Here is a 19,215-nt window from a genome sequence, read left to right as displayed (position 1 = left end):
GCAGGGGAGTCTAGGACCCGGGGGCACAGCCTTAGAATAAAAGGGAATCACTTTAGAACAGAGATGAGGAGAAATATCTTCAGCCAGAGAGTGGTGGGTCTGTGGAATTCATTGCCACAGAGGGCGGTGGAGGCCGGGACGTTGAATGTCTTTAAGACAGAAGTTGATAAATTCTTGATTTCTCGAGGAATTAAGGGCTATGGAGAGAGAGCGGGTAAATGGAGTTGAAATCAGCCATGATTGAATGGTGGAGTGGACTCGATGAGCCGAATGGCCGTACTTCCGCTCCTATGTCTTATGGTCTAATACCCCACAACAATATTCCATTTTGTTCCATCAACTCTGCCATTTTGAACATATCCAACACCTTCCCCATCACTGGATCTGTTTGGGTAAATGTCCGCACCTGAGAAGACCATACCAGAATATTTTCCACATGAGACAGAAAGAATATGTGGTTGACGTGGTGATCAGATTCATGCTGAACTTTTGGTCTTGTTGATGTTGCACCGGCAGTCTAGACAAAGTGTTCGTGTTCACGTGTTGTTCAGACCTACCATATTCAATGACATAATCATGCACCGACGAGATGTTTTTGTTTTTTTTAATATAAATTTAGAGTACTCAATTCATTTTTTCCAATTAAGCGGCATTTTAGCGTGGCCAATCCACCTAGCCTGCACAGCTTTGGGTTGTGGGGGTGAAACCCACACAAACACTGGGAGGATGTGCAAACTCCACATGGACAGTGGCTCAGAGCCGGGATCGAACCTGGGACCTCGGCGCCGTGAGACTACAGGGCTAACCCACTGCGCCACCCTGCTGCCCAATGTGCCGATTAACACCCAATGCTGTAATTGACTATCACTGAGCGAAGGGATACCATTCTGCGACCCAAAAATTGTTGTTAAGGGCCGATGATGGGTCAATAGAGTTAATTGACGGCCCAGTAAACACTGGTGGAACCTTTTGAATTCCAAAAATAATGCTGAGAGCTTCTTTCTCAAGTTGAGCATAGTTGGACTCGGTCGTAGTCAACATTCTGGAAGCAAATGCAATTGGTCGCTCTTCACCTAAAGACACTATATGCGATACAACTGCTCCAACCCCAAAGGGTGATGCGTCACAAGCCAGTTGCAGCTTCAGTTTTGGGTTATAATGAACCAATAACTCCAATTCCTGTAATTTATTTTGGTAAACGTCTTCACAATCTTTCGTCCAGAGCCAAGCTTGTTTGCTACAAAGCAATGTGTGTAAAGGCTTCAGCCTTGTTGCTAAATGCGGTACAAACCTTTCATAGTCATTTAATAATCCTAAATATGATCTTAGCTGAGTCACGTTCTGCAGCCTTGGGAGCATCCATGATCTCCCGCATCTTCTTAAGTTCCTTGTGAAGACAGTCTTTGAAAATGATGTGTCCAAGATAGTGAATAAAAGATTTTAAAAATTCACACTTCTCTTTCTTGACCCTGAGATTATGTAGTTGCAGCCTTGCAAGAGTAGCTTCTAGGTTCTTTACATGGTCTACATCATGTAGAAGCGGTAATCAAAATGTTGTCCAGGTAGCATTGTACACACGACAGCCTACTTATGATCTGATCCGTAGGTCGTTGGAAGAGAGCCGGTGCTGACGTTATCTGGAACAGAAGCCTCCGATACCGAAACAGACCTGTGTGTGTTCCTATGGTCAGCATGGTAGCACAGTAGTTAGTACTGTCGCTTCACAGCACCAGGGTCCCATGTTCAATTCCTGGCTTGGGTCACTGTGCGGAGTCTGCACGTTCTCCCTGTGTCTGCGTGGGATTCCTCCGGGTGCCTGTGTGGATTTCCTCCGGGTGCTCCGTTTCCTCCCACAAATCCCCAAAGACGTGCTGTTAGGTAATTTGGGCATTCCGAATTCTCCCTCTGTGTAACCAAACAGGCGCCGGGAGTGTGGCGACTGGGGGATTTCCACAGTAACTTCATTGCAGCGTTAATGTAAGCCTACTTGTGACGATAAAGATTATTATTATTATTAACGGTTGAGACTCAATAGCTACGTTCATTTGCAGATCGGCTTGAGAGAGATCAATTATACTAAATCTTTGGCCACCTGAGGGACCTGCAAACAGATCTTCAATAAGTGGAAAAGGGCACTGATCAGCACATACAGGGTTAATGGTCCTTTTTGAAATCTCCGCATATTCGTACTGAACCATCCTTCTTTAAAACTGGGATGATTGGTGTTGCCCAATCGCTGGTGGTGACAGGCTCAATGACACCTGTCTTCAGGAACCTCTCTGGTTCTTCTTCCACTTAAACCAAATATCATAGGATACGGTACATGCTTTCAAACACTTAGGCACGCTGTCTGCCTTTATTTTGAGTTTCACTATGACCCCAGCCATGGATACAAGTGATTCCTCAAAAACCTTCTCATACTTTCTCAGAGGTGGTTGAAGACCGTTCAAAAAATCAACAAGTTGATTCACAATGGTCCAGTTTAGCTTAATCTTCCCTCACCAAGATCTCCAAAACAACCCCACCTAACCTGCACATCTTTGGACTGTGGGAGGAAACCAGAGCACTCAGAGGAAACCCATGCAGCCATGGGAGGAATGTGCAAACTCCACACAGTCACCCGAGGCCAGAATTGAACCCAGATCCCTGGCGCTGTGAGGTACAGTGCTAACCACTGTGCCACCGTGCCACCCGAGTTCTTTCAAAGCGCTGGCACAAGAATGGCCTCCCAAAAAGTGTCTGTTCCATTGAAGTAATCTAAAAATGACAGGACCCTCCCTAACTGGGCACGGAACAGGAATTATAAACTGCCAAGTGAGAGATCAGATTGGCCAATTATTCCCCCTCCACTTTTCCTTGCCCCTTAGCCCCAAAGTGTTTATCCGTGCTCTGCTTCCCTTTCACAGTATTTCCTGTGATGTTGTCTTGATGGCGCACTTGCCTCCTATTGCGTCTAGCCACATGCCGTTTTCCCACACTGGGTTTTTCACCAGCCCACAAAAAAATCGTGTTCGGCGACCGGCCATAGAATCCGAGTTCCCGACCAAATCGGGGGTGGCGCTCTCCAAAGCAGCATACTCTAGGAGTAGGCCACGCCATGTATCAATGACCTCAGGATGTTGCCTGCGGCCCGATACCCTGCGCTCCGCCCCCGACCGGCCAAGTTCCTGACGGTGTGGAACACGTGTGGTCTCACCCGTCGGGAACTCGGCATGGCAGCTGTGGACTCAGTCCAGCGCCTCCACAGTTGGGGGAGGGCCGATCCGTGGGTAGGGGGGGGACATTATTCGGGGCTGGGGGCACTGTGGGGGGGGGGGGGGGGCCGGGTTGCGCAGGCCGGCCGAAGGGGGGGACTATTTCACGTGCCGGGTCCGCGAGTGACCGGTGCCATGTAGCACTGCGGGGCGCCGCCATGCATATGCGCAGCCACGGACCCGGCAATTCTCTGGGGCATATCGGCATCCAGAGCTGGCTGTCGTCCTGCTAGCCCTCAGCAAAACAGGGAATCGGTGGCCATTTTGCGCCATTTATTCGGGCGTAAAACGCCACCGTCCCCACACCGGTGTGGGGACATAGCCCCAGAATCAGAGAATCCAGCCCAATATGTCTGATGTCATGTGAGAGTGCCTTTAAGAAATGGATGTTTAAGCAATGTACCTTTAAGAAATGCAGTGATGTCAGAGTGTGGATGGAGCTGGGCTTTAGATCAGCCATTTTGCAGTTTTTAGTTTCAGTTTGAAAGAGCTTGGGGGGTGTCTGTGTTTGCAGTGAGCTGGATCTGCTGTGATCCCTGCCTTGAAAGAGTATCTCTGGGTCATTTGAGTGATTTAAACTCATAAAAGTAATGCCTTCAACCTGATGTGTTTCTGTTTAAAGGTGTTAAGTCTCTTGGATGTTGAAAGGAATAACTGAAAGATTATTTAGTGTTGTATTATTTTCGGGGTTATCTTTGAAGTAAGGGTGTTAAGTGATCCAATGTTAATTTAAAAGGTTAAGCTGAGTTCATGGATTTAACATTGTTTTGTGTTTAAAAACCCACGGGCGCGATTCTCCACTCCCACGCTGGTTGGGAGAATCGCCTGGGCCGCCAAAATTTCCAGGGACGCCGGTCCGACGCCCTCCCGCGATTCTCCCAAGAGGCGGGAACGGCCCGGTCGAGTTTCGCGGGCCGCAGGCCGGAGAATCGCCGGAGACACCCAAAATGGCGATTCTCCAGCACCCCCGCTATTCTGAGGCCCGGATGGGCCGAGCGGCCAGGCCAAAACGGCGGGTTCCCCCCGGCGCCGTCCACACCTGGTCACTGCAGTCGTGGGCGGTGCGTGAATGCTGGGGGGGCGGCCTGCGGGGGGGTGAGGGGGGATCCTGCACCGGGGCGTACCTCAGATGTGCGGTGGCCCGCGATCGGTGCCCACCGATCGTCAGGCTGTCCTCTCTGAAGGAGGACCTCCTTCCTTCCGCGGCCCCGCAAGATCCGTCCACCATTTTCTTGCGGGGCGGACTTAGAGAGGACAGCAACCACGCATGTGCGGGTTGGCGCCGGCCAACCCGCGCATGCGCGGATGACGTCCGTTATGCGGCGCCGGCCGCGTCATCTATGCGGTGCCGCCTTTACGCGGGCGACAAGGCCTGGCGCGGGTAGATGACACGGCCCCGATACTGGCCCATTGTCAGGGCCTGAATCGGTCGGGACCGGGGCCGTTCCGCGCCATCGTGAACCTCGACGGCGTTCACGACGGCGCAGCCACTTCGGCGTGGGAGTGGAGAATCCCGCCCCACGTGTCCATAATTGTAATCCCACACCTGGAGAACAATAGCATTAAAGGGGGAGGTTGGTTGAACTCCATGATACATTTTGGGGTTCTGAAAACACCTCGCCCATAACAGTGATAGGACACCGAGGAGGAAAAATGATATAAAATGGATTGTGTTGGTTATGGTTTTATGAAGCCTATGAATAAAATAATGAGAGCGTGGAACATAACTAAATGAGTATGAAGCGTAGCATGTTATGCTGGAGTGGAATATTGAATCTGTTTCTAGCACCCTTTCAAGCAGCAGGGCATTCTAGATCACAACAACTCTCTGGATAGCAATTCTCCTCCACTTACATCTGGCTCTTTTGCCAATTATCTTAAGGGTCCCCTTTCTGCCACTGGAAGCACTTTGTCCTTCACCACTCCATGTAAACCCTTCATCATTTTGAACACCACTTTTAAATCTCCCATAAACTTTCTCTGCTGTAAGGTCTCCTTCTGCACTGTTACTATTCTATGATTCTAAGGAGAATGATTCATGCTTTTCCCCTCTTCCGTGGTACCATTTGAGTAAATCTCTTCTGTACCATCTCTGAGAGCTTGACAGCTTCCGAAAGTGTGGTGTACAGAATTACTTTTAAGCTGTGCCCTGATAATTGACCCCTCTGTTGTAATGGTGTTGGTTACAGAGTGTGTCTTTGAAAGGAGACTTTGTAGTCTTCTGTACGTTAACAGCAAATCTTTATTGGCTACTTGTAATATACACAGTAAAGGGTGCAGGCATGGAGTTATCTCCGTGTCTAACTCTTAACAGGTCTCTGGTCAATACCACACTGACCCTAGATTTGGGTCTTACATCACCGTGTGGGTGGTACTGTGCTCAGTTGCACATTAACTCTGTGCATATCAGACACCGACTTAGACTACATTCTCTGCTAAGGGAAACAGGTTGTTCCCCTCCACTCTATCCAGGACCCTCAGTTTTATACACCTCAATTAAATCTCCGCTCAGCCTCTGTTCAACAGCAGCCTATCCAATCTTTCCACATAGCTTAAAAAAAAAAATTCCACCTCTCCTAAATCTCTTCGCTAATGTGACCGCAACGTTTATGTTGACGTTCCGTATTGAACTGTATAAAGGGATTGCTCACCTGACCTTCGGATAACCCATTCACTTTTGTACAGTCATATGGTTGACGTCTAAACAGTGGTTTGTAAAAGATTAGCATAATTGATTTTGTATTCAAGGATCCCGTATGCTTTTTAGCAGCTTGTCCTGCCGGTTCAAATATTTGTTTACATGCAGCCCCCCCCCCCCCCCCCCCCCCCCCGGCCTCTCTCCATTCATGCCTGCTTCAATCTAATCCATCATGTGTCTGCCCAATTCATCAGCCTACGTCCACCTGAAGTCCGTTTGAATCCTCTTCACTGTTTGTCAGGTTGGCAAATTTTATGGCAAACTTTGGAATCATGTCTCCCAAATCCATATCCTTTTTAAAAATTAACTAGAGCAGTGAGCCTAATACGGATCCCTGGCGATACTTCTGTCTGCTACATCCAGTCTGAAAAACAAGCGTTCACCACCAGTCCCGTGCTTCTGTCACGCAGCCAACATCATATGCACGTTGCCACTGTCTTTTAATCCCATGGGCTTCGATGATACCCACTGTTTGCTGTGCTCAGTTTGCTTGCCTCATTCAATTTTAAGGGATGTGTCAATTCAGCAGAGCTGTGGACTCATTGGAATGCAGCTGTCAAAAGGGTGGTTGCACTGGGAGTCTCCAGTGATTTGTGTCTGGACAGCCACAGCCCAGGTTGGGAAATACAGGACTACAGGACTGTCTTTCGATAGCAGTCAGTGTGTGAGAATGCAAGCGATCAGTTGGTAGTGATCAGTCGGTGCAGTGGCCTTAAGGTCGATTAAACAATTTACACTTTAGACAACCATTGTGTGGCCCATGGCATCGCACTGCATGTCCCCACCTTATAATCTCCCTTCCTGCATTCAGGAGCCTCCTAAAGTCGCAATGACTTCATTTTTCTATTTCCCTTCAAACTGCTCAAAATCATTACACCAACGTCTCGCATATCTTAAGCATCTGTAAAATGTGCTGAGCAAATCACTTCCATCGAATCATCCAATAATGGTCATGAGCATCCAATTTGATTCAGTCTGGACCACAGTAATTCAGTGACTTGCAAACCGCCTGAGATCTGTGGAATTGTCTCTCACTCCCCTTCACTTTTATATGGCACGCACGCACACAGTTAATTGGAGCAATGCCGACAAGCGCAGCTTCAATTACCGTACTGGCTGAACTTATTCGTGAAGGCTGTCATAATATACACCAGTATATTATGGTGCAGACACACACTGATGGACACACAGTGGGACCAATCAACATACACAACACCACAGCCAATCACCAGAGAGCACACGCACTATAAAGACAGGGGACAGGAGAGTTCCCGCGCATTCTAGTAGCAGCCAGCTCAGAGCACAGAGCTCACAGCCTGCAACACAGACATTCACCATGTGCTGAGTGCATCACCTGATTAGGACTAGGCAAGGGTCAACAGTTAAAGCTGGTATTGCATTTACCCACAGTTCAAGTATGTTAATATAGTTAACCTTATAATAAAATAGAGTTGCACCACTTCCAGTGTTGGTGACCTGTTTGTGATCCAGAACACCCAACACATCAGGCCCCACCTTCTCAACCTTGCCTCACATGAGCCTCAGGGTAAATCGCCACCAGTTGGCTCGCAAAGGTGAGAGCAGCCTATGGGCCTCTGGGACTGTGGTAACATTGTTTTGCTTACCAAGAAGCCGGCCAGGGATTGGAAGGCTGAAAATGTCAGATAGCCGATCATCAGAGGTGTACAAGCAGGGCCACTAATTGAATTCAAATATGGAAACTCTTGTCCTGGCCTAGTCATTCAAGGCAGTTCTGGTAAAGTACTAGATCTGACCAGGCTGCACAGAGCAAAACAGTGCCAGCTATCAATCTGGCAATTGAGTGGCACGATGGAGCAGTGGTTAGCACTGCTACCTCAGGCGCCGAGGACCTGGGTACAATCCCAGCCCCGGGTCACTGTCCACGTGGAGTTTGCACATTCTCCCCGTGTCTGCGTGGGTCTCACCTACACAACTCAAAAAGATGTGCAGGGTAGGTGGATTGGCCACGTTAAAATTGCCCCTCAATTGAAAAAAAAAATAGTACTCTAAATTTTTAAAAAATCAATCTGGGGAATGGACGGACAAATGGCAGATGAAATCTGAGGCAGAGAAGTGTGAAATGCCTAACTCTGGTGGGAGGAAAGCAGAAAGACAGTAAAGGTGGTGGGGGAGGGGGCTGGAGTGGGTGGGTGCAGGGCTGGAGGTATAAGGAAGTTATGGTAAGCCTGCCTAAAATACTGAATTGGCCTCAACTGGATTGTTGCATCTCCCTGGTCCAGAACTTAAATATTGCTGAAATAAGAGACATGTTGCTGAAGCTTTTCATCCCTTACTTATCAGGACAAATACAAGACTATCAAATTTCAAATGATCAACTTATACTACAAGAGAAAAAGGTGCTGATTGGTTGGAGTTGACACTGATTGGCCAGGGTGTTGCCATGGAGAAAGCTACTATCAGCTCCCACTCCGATGGCTGGCCCACCCCCACTCCGCTGTCCCGTTCCTCCCCCCCCCCCCCCCGCCCCACCCCCCACCCCCACCCACCAGTCCTAGCTTTACTAATGACCCGTAATGCCTTATTGATCCATGCTTAATTTCCACCTTTTCATTGTTGTCCCTTTGCCTTTTAGGAGCAGAGGGAAATGGTACACAGTCTGCGCCAAGCTGCCTTCGAATCCGATGCTGACACCTTGACCGGGAACTTTAACACGGACCGACGAAAGTCTTTGTGTGCCAGAGAGTTCAGGAGGCTTGGTTTCCCCGTGAGTTTGAGCATCTCTTTCTCTTTTAAGGGGAGCTTGTGTTGTTTGAGGATTCTCATCTAACTGGGTGACTTCCACCAATTAAATTGAATAATCTCCTTATGGATTGAGACTCTGGTGCCATTTGCTGTTATTGTCAAATCCTTACAACATCATGTCCCCCAAGCAAAGGGAAAGTGGTTGGTTTTCTGTCCTGTCTACATTCCAGCCATTTTGCTCCATTTTCCCCAAGTTGAGTTGCAGTTAAGTCCTCGCCGAAATGCGTTGCTGGCAGCTAAAACAGTAGTGTTTATTCACTAAGATTCCTCAAATCCACCTTCTTCACACAAATTAAAACTGCTTTGTCAATTTAGTTGAATCGCTATTTCCATGTTGTCTAATGATTGGAATGTATTATTTTGTTAAATTCTGCGAAGGGGCCACATTAATATCTGGCCAATAAATTAGCAGCAAAATTTCTACGTTTGCACTGTACAGTGAGACTGAAATGTATTGAATGAAGGGCCATTGGTTCAGCACTAACACTTGACCCATGACCTTTGTCTCGCCATGTTTGTTAGTGCATTATTGGACCAGACACCGAACAGTGAAGCTGTGTGATGGCAGCAGGGACTGTGTGGCCTCCTGCGGTCTGAGTGGAACTGACTGTCCAGGCTCACAGCTGCGGGACGATCTCCTGTGAAGGCTGCACTGCGACAGGATGCAGGCCTTTCGGGGGACAGAGAGCGCACGAGCGAGGAATATCTTCATGCAACCAGTTTCCTCCCAGTAAACCTGTTGTCTGCTCCTCCTCCAGAACAATGCCAATCCCTCCTTAGACTTCAGTCGAACACCTCCCGGGTTGCTGCCACTGGATAACATGATCTACTTTGCCTCACACCACTCTGATGCCTATAACCGGGTAAGTTGGAACCCTCCCACTGTCAGAACCAGCAGCTGACACTGTTTAACCCTTAGACTGCCACTCTGAGTCAGCTTCTTTGCTTTCCATTTGAGAGGGAACCTTTTCCTTAAAGTGTAGGAGATAGGATTGGGAGCAATTATCGCTGTGCAAGAAGGGAGCTGGGCACATGAGGAAACATGGATGAATCTTTCATGCGCCGTTGTGGGAGACAACCTAACTGAGAATTACCAACCAGTTGGGCGGGGGTGGGAATAGGCCGGAGTTTCTTGTTGCCGACCCCCCTTCATGCGTGCCTGCCATTGGGTTGGTGTATAATAGGGATGTTTGGGGGAAGACAGAGCATGTACACAGAATTCTCATTGCGGCAGAGAATGGGAGAGGAGGGGAATGAGGATGAACATTGGAGCAGGAAAAAGATGGCAGAATGTTGGGCATTCAACCTGGTCGGGCTCTGAGAAATAAAAATACACTCGTCTCACAGAAAAAACATTTATGACTTCATCACAAGCCTTCACTGGATCTGGAAGGTTCTCCGTTTCTAAGGCAAACTGGTTAGAGGCCTTGTAGACCGATGATAATGATCTGATCCTTCACAATTTGGTGCTGGTCAACTGACTAAATGACATTTGCTTCTTACTTGGAGCAATTCTCCATCTCACACCTCTCTCTGTCTCTCAGCTCAGTCAATAGGTCAGTTTTTCAAAGAACTATACAGCACAATTCTGAGGCCTGCAGAGCACAAGGGGACCAGACCCCATTCCCAGCTTTTTTGTTGTGGGTAGGAGGTTGCTGGTGTCTGCCAGACCACCAGGGGGGCTATAATGTTTGGCTGCAATAGTCATCGGGAGGGATTTAACTAAATGGGGACACAGTCCCATAGCGATGGGACTGTGTCCCCGTTTAGCCGCATATTTCCCAGCGCTTACAGTGCCGAGAAACACACTATAAAATGGCACTCACGTTCGATAGGGGGCCTCAGCAGGGAACCTGCAACCAAGGCCACACATAGCCTCATTATGTGTACTGCGGAGCTCCGCCCGCCGGAACTCATCATTGTAGCAAGAGATCGGGATGCTATTTTAAAATGGCAACCCAATCTCTCTCTGGAGGTCCCCAACCACCCCCCCCCCCCCCCCCCGCAACCCCACACTGGGCACCCCCGGCCGGATCGCCACGACACAAAAAATGCCAGCCTGGCACCTCAGTACCACCAGGCTGGCACCAAGGTGGCACTGCCACCCTGCCCAAAGTGCATGCACCTGGGGGCCTCCAATCCCCTGGGACACCCCCATGCATGCCGTTCTGTCTGGTGCCTATTTGTGGAGGCCAGTACTTGATGGCGCTCCTCCGAGTTCTCCAATACGAAGGAGATAGAGCCTCCGCCTCGGGTATGTCTGGAATCTGCACATTAAAGTGAGACCAGCTGTCCTGCTTTAATATGCAGATTTTTAAAAGGTATTTTTATTCAAGTTTTTAACATTTTAACATTTAGAACACACAACATTACAAAGTAAAACCGACACCGTAACCAACCTCCCCACCTCGTCACCTCCTCTCCACCCTAGCGTTTTCCAAGTCCGATAACTCCATTAAATCCCCCAGACACACCGAGGCACAGGATGGAAAAACTGACCTCCACCCCAACAAGACCAGCCTGCGAGCGATCAATGAGACAAAGGACAAAACATCTGCCCCCACTCTGTCTGCAACTCTGGCAAGTCCGATACCCCAAATATGGCCCCCAGAGGGGCTCTAAATCCACATGCAAGGTTGGCAACATGGTGTTGAAGAACAACCTCCAAAATTTCTCCAACTTCGGGCAGGGCTAGAACAGATATACGTGATTGGCGGGGCCCCAACCACACCGCTCACATACATCCTCCACTCAAACAATCGGCTCATCTTCGACTTTGTTAGGTGCTCTCTGTGCACTACCTTTAGCTGCATTAACCCCAGTCTCGCGCATGGGATTGAGGCATTCAGCTCCGCAGCACCTCACACCAAACTCCTCCTGCAGCTCCACCCATAGCTCCTCCTGTCACTTGACTTTAACCCCCTCCAGAGACACCCTTAGCGGGATTCTCTGACCCCCCGCCCGGTCGGAGAATCGCCGGGGGCTGGCGTGAATCCCGCCCCCGCCGGGTTCTCCGGTACCGGATATTCCGCGGGGGCGGGAATCGCGCCGGTCGGCGGGCCCCCTCGGCGATTCTCCGGCCCGCGATGGGCCGAAGCCCCGCTGCTGTCATGCCAGTCCCACCGGCGTGAATCAAAGCACCTACCTTACCGGGCGATCTGACCCCGAGGGGTGCCCCCAAGGTGGCCTGGCCCGCGATCGGGGCCCACCGATCCGCGGGCGGGCCTGTGCCATGGGGGCACTCTTTTCCCTCTGCCTCGGCCATCATGGCCGATGCGGAAGAGACCCCCCCCCTCGCATGCGCGGGGATGACGTCAGCAGTCGCTGACGTGCTCCCGCGCATGCACGGACTTCCGCCGGCCGGCGAAGTCCTTTCGGCCCTGGCTGGCGTGGCACCAAAGGTCTTCCACGCCAGCCGGTGGAGCGGAAACCACTCCGGCGCGGGCCTAGCCCCTCACAGTGAGGGCTTAGCCTCTATAGGTGCGGAGAAATCAGCACCTTTGGGGCGGCCCGACGCCGAAGTGGTTCCCGCCACTCCAGCCCACCGGAACCCCCCGCCCCGCCGGGTAGTGGAGAATCCCAGCCCACATCCTCGTGAAAAATTCTCCCATAGATCGCCAAGGTAACCCTCCCCTTCACTGACTAATATGCGATTTGCTAAAAAAGTGATCTCGCCCACAATGGGCAGGATTTACATTGACAACGTCCCGCGAGATCTAATCCACTCTCACGTGGCTTTGCGAGCCGGGTAGATCCCGGGATGGGACTTCTATCAGATACATGGCGAGCTGCTTTAAGAGCACAGCATGGCCGTCAATTCATGCCCAATGGCCTCTTTCTCCTTATGACTATTCAATAAAGCCTGTGTGTGTGCACGCGCATGCTTGCGTGGCCTGTGTGTAGGTTTGTTTGTATGTTCAGAACAACATTGTGTTATGACATATCAAGAATGGTCTCCTGGTTCAGACACTGAAATGAAGCCAATGTATAGAGCCATCACCCAATGCTTTTTGGAGAAGTGGAGAGAGTTCCAAAATCGGGGAAAAACATTCTCTCTCTTTCTCCTTGACAGTTTGTCCTTGAGAACAGCAGCCGTGAAGACAAGCACGAGTGTCCATTCGGCCGTGGAAGCATTCAGCTCACCATAATTCTCTGTGAGATATTGAAGATCGGAGACCCACGTACGTTTACCAAAGACCCTGTGTTGCTGTTAGTTACTGTAAAGAGGTGACAGATATTTATCCAAAGCAAGAAAGGAAGAGTAATCATCCTTGGGACATTGGAGGAGTTTGCCATGGAATGCACCTCGTGTGAGGTGAATAATGCATGTTGGGTAAATTCTGGAACTGGGCCGGGAGCGCTGAAAGGGAAGTTTTGCCCTCCCGAGAATTGAATTGGTTGACTTGGCATGGGCCTGGTAGGCCAGAGACCTTTTTCTTGTTACACAGCTTCATGTGTAACAGCTGAACCAACAGATATATTGGTGGGAAAACCTTCACCTTCAGGAATAGAAAAGTAACATCCGTGCAATCCATCACTAGCTTAGCATTTGATTAAATAGGAAAATCAATAACTAACTTAAGGTGAATGTCCTAGGGAATGAAGGAGGCTTTCGGTGCTGGGAAATATAACCTGATCGAAGTCTTCAAGATATTAACAGCAACCCGAATGAATAGGTTCTTCCCGGAGGTGGAGGACAAATGTGAACGGTGCCAGAGAGGCCCGGCACAGGGCAGCACGGTGGCACAGTGGCTATCATTGGTGCCTCACGGTGCCGAGGTCCCAAGTTCAATCCTGGCTCTGTCCGTGTGGAGTTTGCACATTCTCCCCATGTTTGCGTGGGTTTGCAGAGTAGGTGGATTGGTCACGCTAAATTGCCCCTTAATTGGAAAAAAAATGAATTGGGTACTCTAAATTTAAAAAAAAATTAAACATTTCTAAAAAGAAAGGCCCGGCCAACCACGCCCACATGTTCTGGGCCTGCGCCAGACTTGTCGGATTCTGGACAGCCTTCTCTGAGGCATTCTCTGAGGCAATGTCCAAGGTTGCGGGGGTGAGGGTGAAGCCATGCCCAATAGTGGCAGTCTTCGGGGTATCGGAGCAGCCAGAGCTACACATGAGGATGAGGGCCGATGCCCTAGCTTTCGCTTCCCTAATCACACGCCAGAGAATCCTGCTCGGCTGACGATCGGCAGCACCACCCACAGCTGCAGACTGGCTCGCTGACCTGGCGGAATTTCTCCACCGAATTTCATCCGAAGATGAAACACACCATCCGACGGTCGGAGGAAGGCTTCCTTAAAGCATGAGGGCAGTTCCAGGACCTGTTCGAGGCCAACAATAACTAGAAAGAAAAAAAATTAAAAGATTAGAAGAGGACTGACAGGAATACACAACCCAGGGGGAGGGGCGGGAGAAGAGGAGGGAACTGGAGGGGAACAAAGGGAACGGGGGGGGGGCCGGCGAGAGCGGAAGTAAAATGGGGCACCATCCCGAGCGGTCAGGGAGGATACCAAGGGGGCACTCGGGCAGCGGGGGGGGGTCGAGACAGATGGTTATAAAATGTAAATAGGTACAAAGAATCTGATGTACTGTAGAATAACGTACATGAAATGCAACTGTATATAAAATCGAAAATGGCAATAAAATATTTTATTTTTAAAGTGGGAGGGAGGAGGGTGAAAAGGGGGGTGGGGGGTAAATTTGTACAGACTGTTTAGTGAATTGCTAGGAAGTATGTTTTCTGGGGTGAATATGTGCTGTAACCTGTTTTGATACAGGTTTGTAATAAAATATATATATTTTAAATATCAACAGCAAAAGGGTAGATGAAGATGAACTGTTTACACTGGTTGGGGTTTCTAGAGCTAGGGGGAATAGTCTAAACATTAGGGCCAGACCATTCAGGAGAGATATTAGGAAGCACTTCCAAGCACAAAGGAAGGTAGAGGTTGGAACTCTCTTTCACAAATGGCAATTGACGCTAGATCAGTTGTTAATTTTAATCTGAGATAGATAATCTTTTGTTAAGCAAAGGTATCAAGGGATATGGGCCAAAGGCAGGAATATGGAATTAGGTCACAGATCAGCCGTGATCTCATTAAATTGCGGTGCAGCCTCGAGGGGCTGAATGGCCTTCTCCTGCACCTATGCTTCCGTTTTTTTCACACCCAAGTGTTGGCAACAAGCATGCCCAGGCCAAGGAGTACAAATGCTGCTCGAGTTGGGACTCTGAAAACAGCGCGAGAGGTGAGTGAGCCGGGACAGTGAAAACAGCGCGGGAGCTGAGTGAGCCGGGACTCTGAAAACAGCGCGGGAGCTGAGGGAGCCGGGACTCTGAAAACAGCGCGGGAGCTGAGTGAGCCGGGACATTGAAAACAGTGCGGGAGCTGAGGGAGCCTGGACTCTGAAAACAGCGCGGGAGCTGAGGGAGCCGGGACTCTGAAAACAGCGCGGGAGCTGAGTGAACCGGGACGTTGAAAACAGCGCGGGAGCTGAGTGAGCCGGGACAGTGAAAACAGCGCGGGAGCTGAGTGAGCCGGGACTCTGAAAACAGCGCGGGAGCTGAGTGAGCCAGGACTTTGAAAACAGCGCGGGAGCTGAGGGAGCCTGGACTCTGAAAACAGCGCGAGAGGTGAGTGAGCCGGGACATTGAAAACAGCGCGAGAGGTGAGAGAGCCGGGACAGTGAAAACAGCGCGGGAGCTGAGTGAGCCGGGACTCTGAAAACAGCGCGGGAGCTGAGTGAGCCGGGAGTCTGAAAACAGCGCGAGAGGTGAGAGAGCAGGGACTCTGAAAACAGCGCGGGAGCTGAGTGAGCCGGGACTCTGAAAACAGCGCGGGAGCTGAGTGAGCTGGGACAGTGAAAACAGCGCGGGAGCTGAGGGAGCCTGGACTCTGAAAACAGAGCGGGAGCTGAGTGAGCCGGGACAGTGAAAACAGCGCGAGAGGTGAGAGAGCAGGGACTCTGAAAACAGCGCGGGAGCTGAGTGAGCCGGGACTCTGAAAACAGCGCGGGAGCTGAGTGAGCCGGGACATTGAAAACAGCGCGAGAGGTGAGAGAGCAGGGACTCTGAAAACAGCGCGGGAGCTGAGTGAGCCGGGACATTGAAAACAGCGCGGGAGCTGAGGGAGCCTGGACTCTGAAAACAGCGCGGGAGCTGAGTGAGCCGGGACAGTGAAAACAGCGCGAGAGGTGAGAGAGCAGGGACTCTGAAAACAGCGCGGGAGCTGAGTGAGCCGGGACAGTGAAAACAGCGCGGGAGCTGAGTGAGCCGGGACAGTGAAAACAGCGCGAGAGCTGAGTGAGCCGGGACAGTGAAAACAGCGCGGGAGCTGAGTGAGCCGGGAGTCTGAAAACAGCGCGAGAGGTGAGAGAGCAGGGACTCTGAAAACAGCGCGGGAGCTGAGTGAGCCGGGACTCTGAAAACAGCGCGGGAGCTGAGTGAGCCGGGACATTGAAAACAGCGCGAGAGGTGAGAGAGCAGGGACTCTGAAAACAGCGCGGGAGCTGAGTGAGCCGGGACAGTGAAAACAGCGCGGGAGCTGAGGGAGCCGGGAGTCTGAAAACAGCGCGAGAAGTGAGTGAACCGGGACATTGAAAACAGCGCGGGAGCTGTGTGAGCCGGGACTCTGAAAACAGCGCGGGAGCTGAGGGAGCCGAGAGTCTGAAAACAGCGCGAGAGGTGAGTGAACCGGGACATTGAAAACAGCGCGGGAGCTGTATGAGCCGGGACTCTGAAAACAGCGCGGGAGCTGAGTGAGCCGGGACAGTGAAAACAGCGGGGGAGCTGAGTGAGCCGGGACATTGAAAACAGCGCGGGAGCTGAGTGAACCGGGACGTTGAAAACAGCGCGGGAGCTGAGTGAGCCGGGACAGTGAAAACAGCGCGGGAGCTGAGTGAGCCGGGACTCTGAAAACAGCGCGGGAGCTGAGTGAGCCGGGACTTTGAAAACAGCGCGGGAGCTGAGGGAGGCTGGACTCTGAAAACAGCGCGAGAGGTGAGTGAGCCGGGACATTGAAAACAGCGCGAGAGGTGAGAGAGCCGGGACAGTGAAAACAGCGCGGGAGCTGAGTGAGCCGGGAGTCTGAAAACAACGCGAGAGGTGAGAGAGCAGGGACTCTGAAAACAGCGCGGGAGCTGAGTGAGCCGGGACTCTGAAAACAGCGCGGGAGCTGAGTGAGCTGGGACAGTGAAAACAGCGCGGGAGCTGAGGGAGCCTGGACTCTGAAAACAGCGCGGGAGCTGAGTGAGCCGGGACAGTGAAAACAGCGCGAGAGGTGAGAGAGCCGGGACAGTGAAAACAGCGCGGGAGCTGAGTGAGCCGGGAGTCTGAAAACAGCGCGAGAGGTGAGAGAGCAGGGACTCTGAAAACAGCGCGGGAGCTGAGTGAGCCGGGACTCTGAAAACAGCGCGGGAGCTGAGTGAGCTGGGACAGTGAAAACAGCGCGGGAGCTGAGGGAGCCTGGACTCTGAAAACAGCGCGGGAGCTGAGTGAGCCGGGACAGTGAAAACAGCGCGAGAGGTGAGAGAGCAGGGACTCTGAAAACAGCGCGGGAGCTGAGTGAGCCGGGACTCTGAAAACAGCGCGGGAGCTGAGTGAGCCGGGACATTGAAAACAGCGCGAGAGGTGAGAGAGCAGGGACTCTGAAAACAGCGCGGGAGCTGAGTGAGCCGGGACTCTGAAAACAGCGCGGGAGCTGAGTGAGCCGGGACATTGAAAACAGCGCGGGAGCTGAGGGAGCCTGGACTCTGAAAACAGCGCGGGAGCTGAGTGAGCCGGGGCAGTGAAAACAGCGCGAGAGGTGAGAGAGCAGGGACTCTGAAAACAGCGCGGGAGCTGAGTGAGCCGGGACTCTGAAAACAGCGCGGGAGCTGAGTGAGCCGGGACATTGAAAACAGCGCGAGAGGTGAGAGAGCAGGGACTCTGAAAACAGCGCGGGAGCTGAGTGAGCCGGGACAGTGAAAACAGCGCGGGAGCTGAGGGAGCCGGGAGTCTGAAAACAGCGCGAGAAGTGAGTGAACCGGGACATTGAAAACAGCGCGGGAGCTGTGTGAGCCGGGACTCTGAAAACAGCGCGGGAGCTGAGGGAGCCGAGAGTCTGAAAACAGCGCGAGAGGTGAGTGAACCGGGACATTGAAAACAGCGCGGGAGCTGTGTGAGCCGGGACTCTGAAAACAGCGCGGGAGCTGAGTGAGCCGGGACAGTGAAAACAGCGGGGGAGCTGAGTGAGCCGGGACATTGAAAACAGTGCGGGAGCTGAGTGAGCCGGGACTCTGAAAACAGCGCGGGAGCTGAGTGAGCCAGGACAGTGAAAACAGCGCGGGAGCTGAGTGAGCCGGGACTTTGAAAACAGCGCGGGAGCTGAGGGAGCCGGGAGTCTGAAAACAGCGCGGGAGCTGAGTGAGCTGGGACAGTGAAAACAGCGCGGGAGGTGAGTGAGCCGGGACTCTGAAAACAGCGCGGGAGCTGAGTGAGCCGGGACAGTGAAAACAGCACGGGAGCTGAGTGAGCCGGGACAGTGAAAACAGTGCGAGAGGTGAGTGAGCCGGGACAGTGAAAACAGTGCGAGAGGTGAGTGAGCCGGGACTCTGAAAACAGCGCGGGAGCTGAGGGAGCCGGGACTCTGAAAACAGCGCGAGAGGTGAGTGAGCCGGGACTCTGAAAACAGAGCGGGAGCTGAGTGAGCCGGGACAGTGAAAACAGCGTGAGAGGTGAGAGAGCAGGGACTCTGAAAACAGCGCGGGAGCTGAGTGAGCCGGGACTCTGAAAACAGCGCGGGAGCTGAGTGAGCCGGGACATTGAAAACAGCGCGAGAGGTGAGAGAGCAGGGACTCTGAAAACAGCGCGGGAGCTGAGGGAGCCGGGAGTCTGAAAACAGCGCAAGAAGTGAGTGAACCGGGACATTGAAAACAGCGCGGGAGCTGTGTGAGCCGGGACTCTGAAAACAGCGCGGGAGCTGAGGGAGCCGAGAGTCTGAAAACAGCGCGAGAGGTGAGTGAACCGGGACATTGAAAACAGCGCGGGAGCTGTGTGAGCCGGGACTCTGAAAACAGCGCGGGAGCTGAGTGAGCCGGGACAGTGAAAACAGCGGGGGAGCTGAGTGAGCCGGGACGTTGAAAACAGCGCGGGAGCTGAGTGAGCCGGGACTCTGAAAACAGAGCGGGAGCTGAGTGAGCCGGGACAGTGAAAACAGCGTGAGAGGTGAGAGAGCAGGGACTCTGAAAACAGCGCGGGAGCTGTGTGAGCCAGGACAGTGAAAACAACGCGGCAGCTGAGTGAGCCGGGACTCTGAAAACAGCGCGGGAGCTGAGTGAGCTGGGACAGTGAAAACAGCGCGGGAGCTGAGTGAGCCGGGACTCTGAAAGCAGCGCGGCAGCTGAGTGAGCCAGGACTTTGAAAACAGCGCGAGAGGTGAGTGAGCCGGGACAGTGAAAACAGCGCGGGAGCTGAGTGAGCCGGGACTCTGAAAACAGCGC

At 51.9% G+C, this 19,215-nt stretch overlaps 1 protein-coding gene across 2 annotated transcripts in view; it reads left to right on the top strand.

The window, feature by feature from the left end:
* The window catches only part of elmo3 (engulfment and cell motility 3), a 248,612-nt gene that overhangs the window by 145,939 nt on the left and 83,458 nt on the right, over nucleotides 1-19,215 (top strand). For both annotated transcript variants that reach the window (XM_072518566.1, XM_072518567.1), the window contains exons 12-14: nucleotides 8,567-8,698; nucleotides 9,495-9,599; nucleotides 12,809-12,917. In XM_072518566.1, the coding sequence (XP_072374667.1) occupies nucleotides 8,567-8,698; nucleotides 9,495-9,599; nucleotides 12,809-12,917 (346 nt within the window). The remainder of the gene's footprint in view (nucleotides 1-8,566; nucleotides 8,699-9,494; nucleotides 9,600-12,808; nucleotides 12,918-19,215) is intronic.

The sequence above is a fragment of the Scyliorhinus torazame genome, chromosome 10 (genome assembly GCF_047496885.1).
Source record: "Scyliorhinus torazame isolate Kashiwa2021f chromosome 10, sScyTor2.1, whole genome shotgun sequence".
Lineage (NCBI taxonomy): Eukaryota > Metazoa > Chordata > Chondrichthyes > Carcharhiniformes > Scyliorhinidae > Scyliorhinus > Scyliorhinus torazame.
This window is presented reverse-complemented; position numbering and strand designations above follow the sequence as displayed.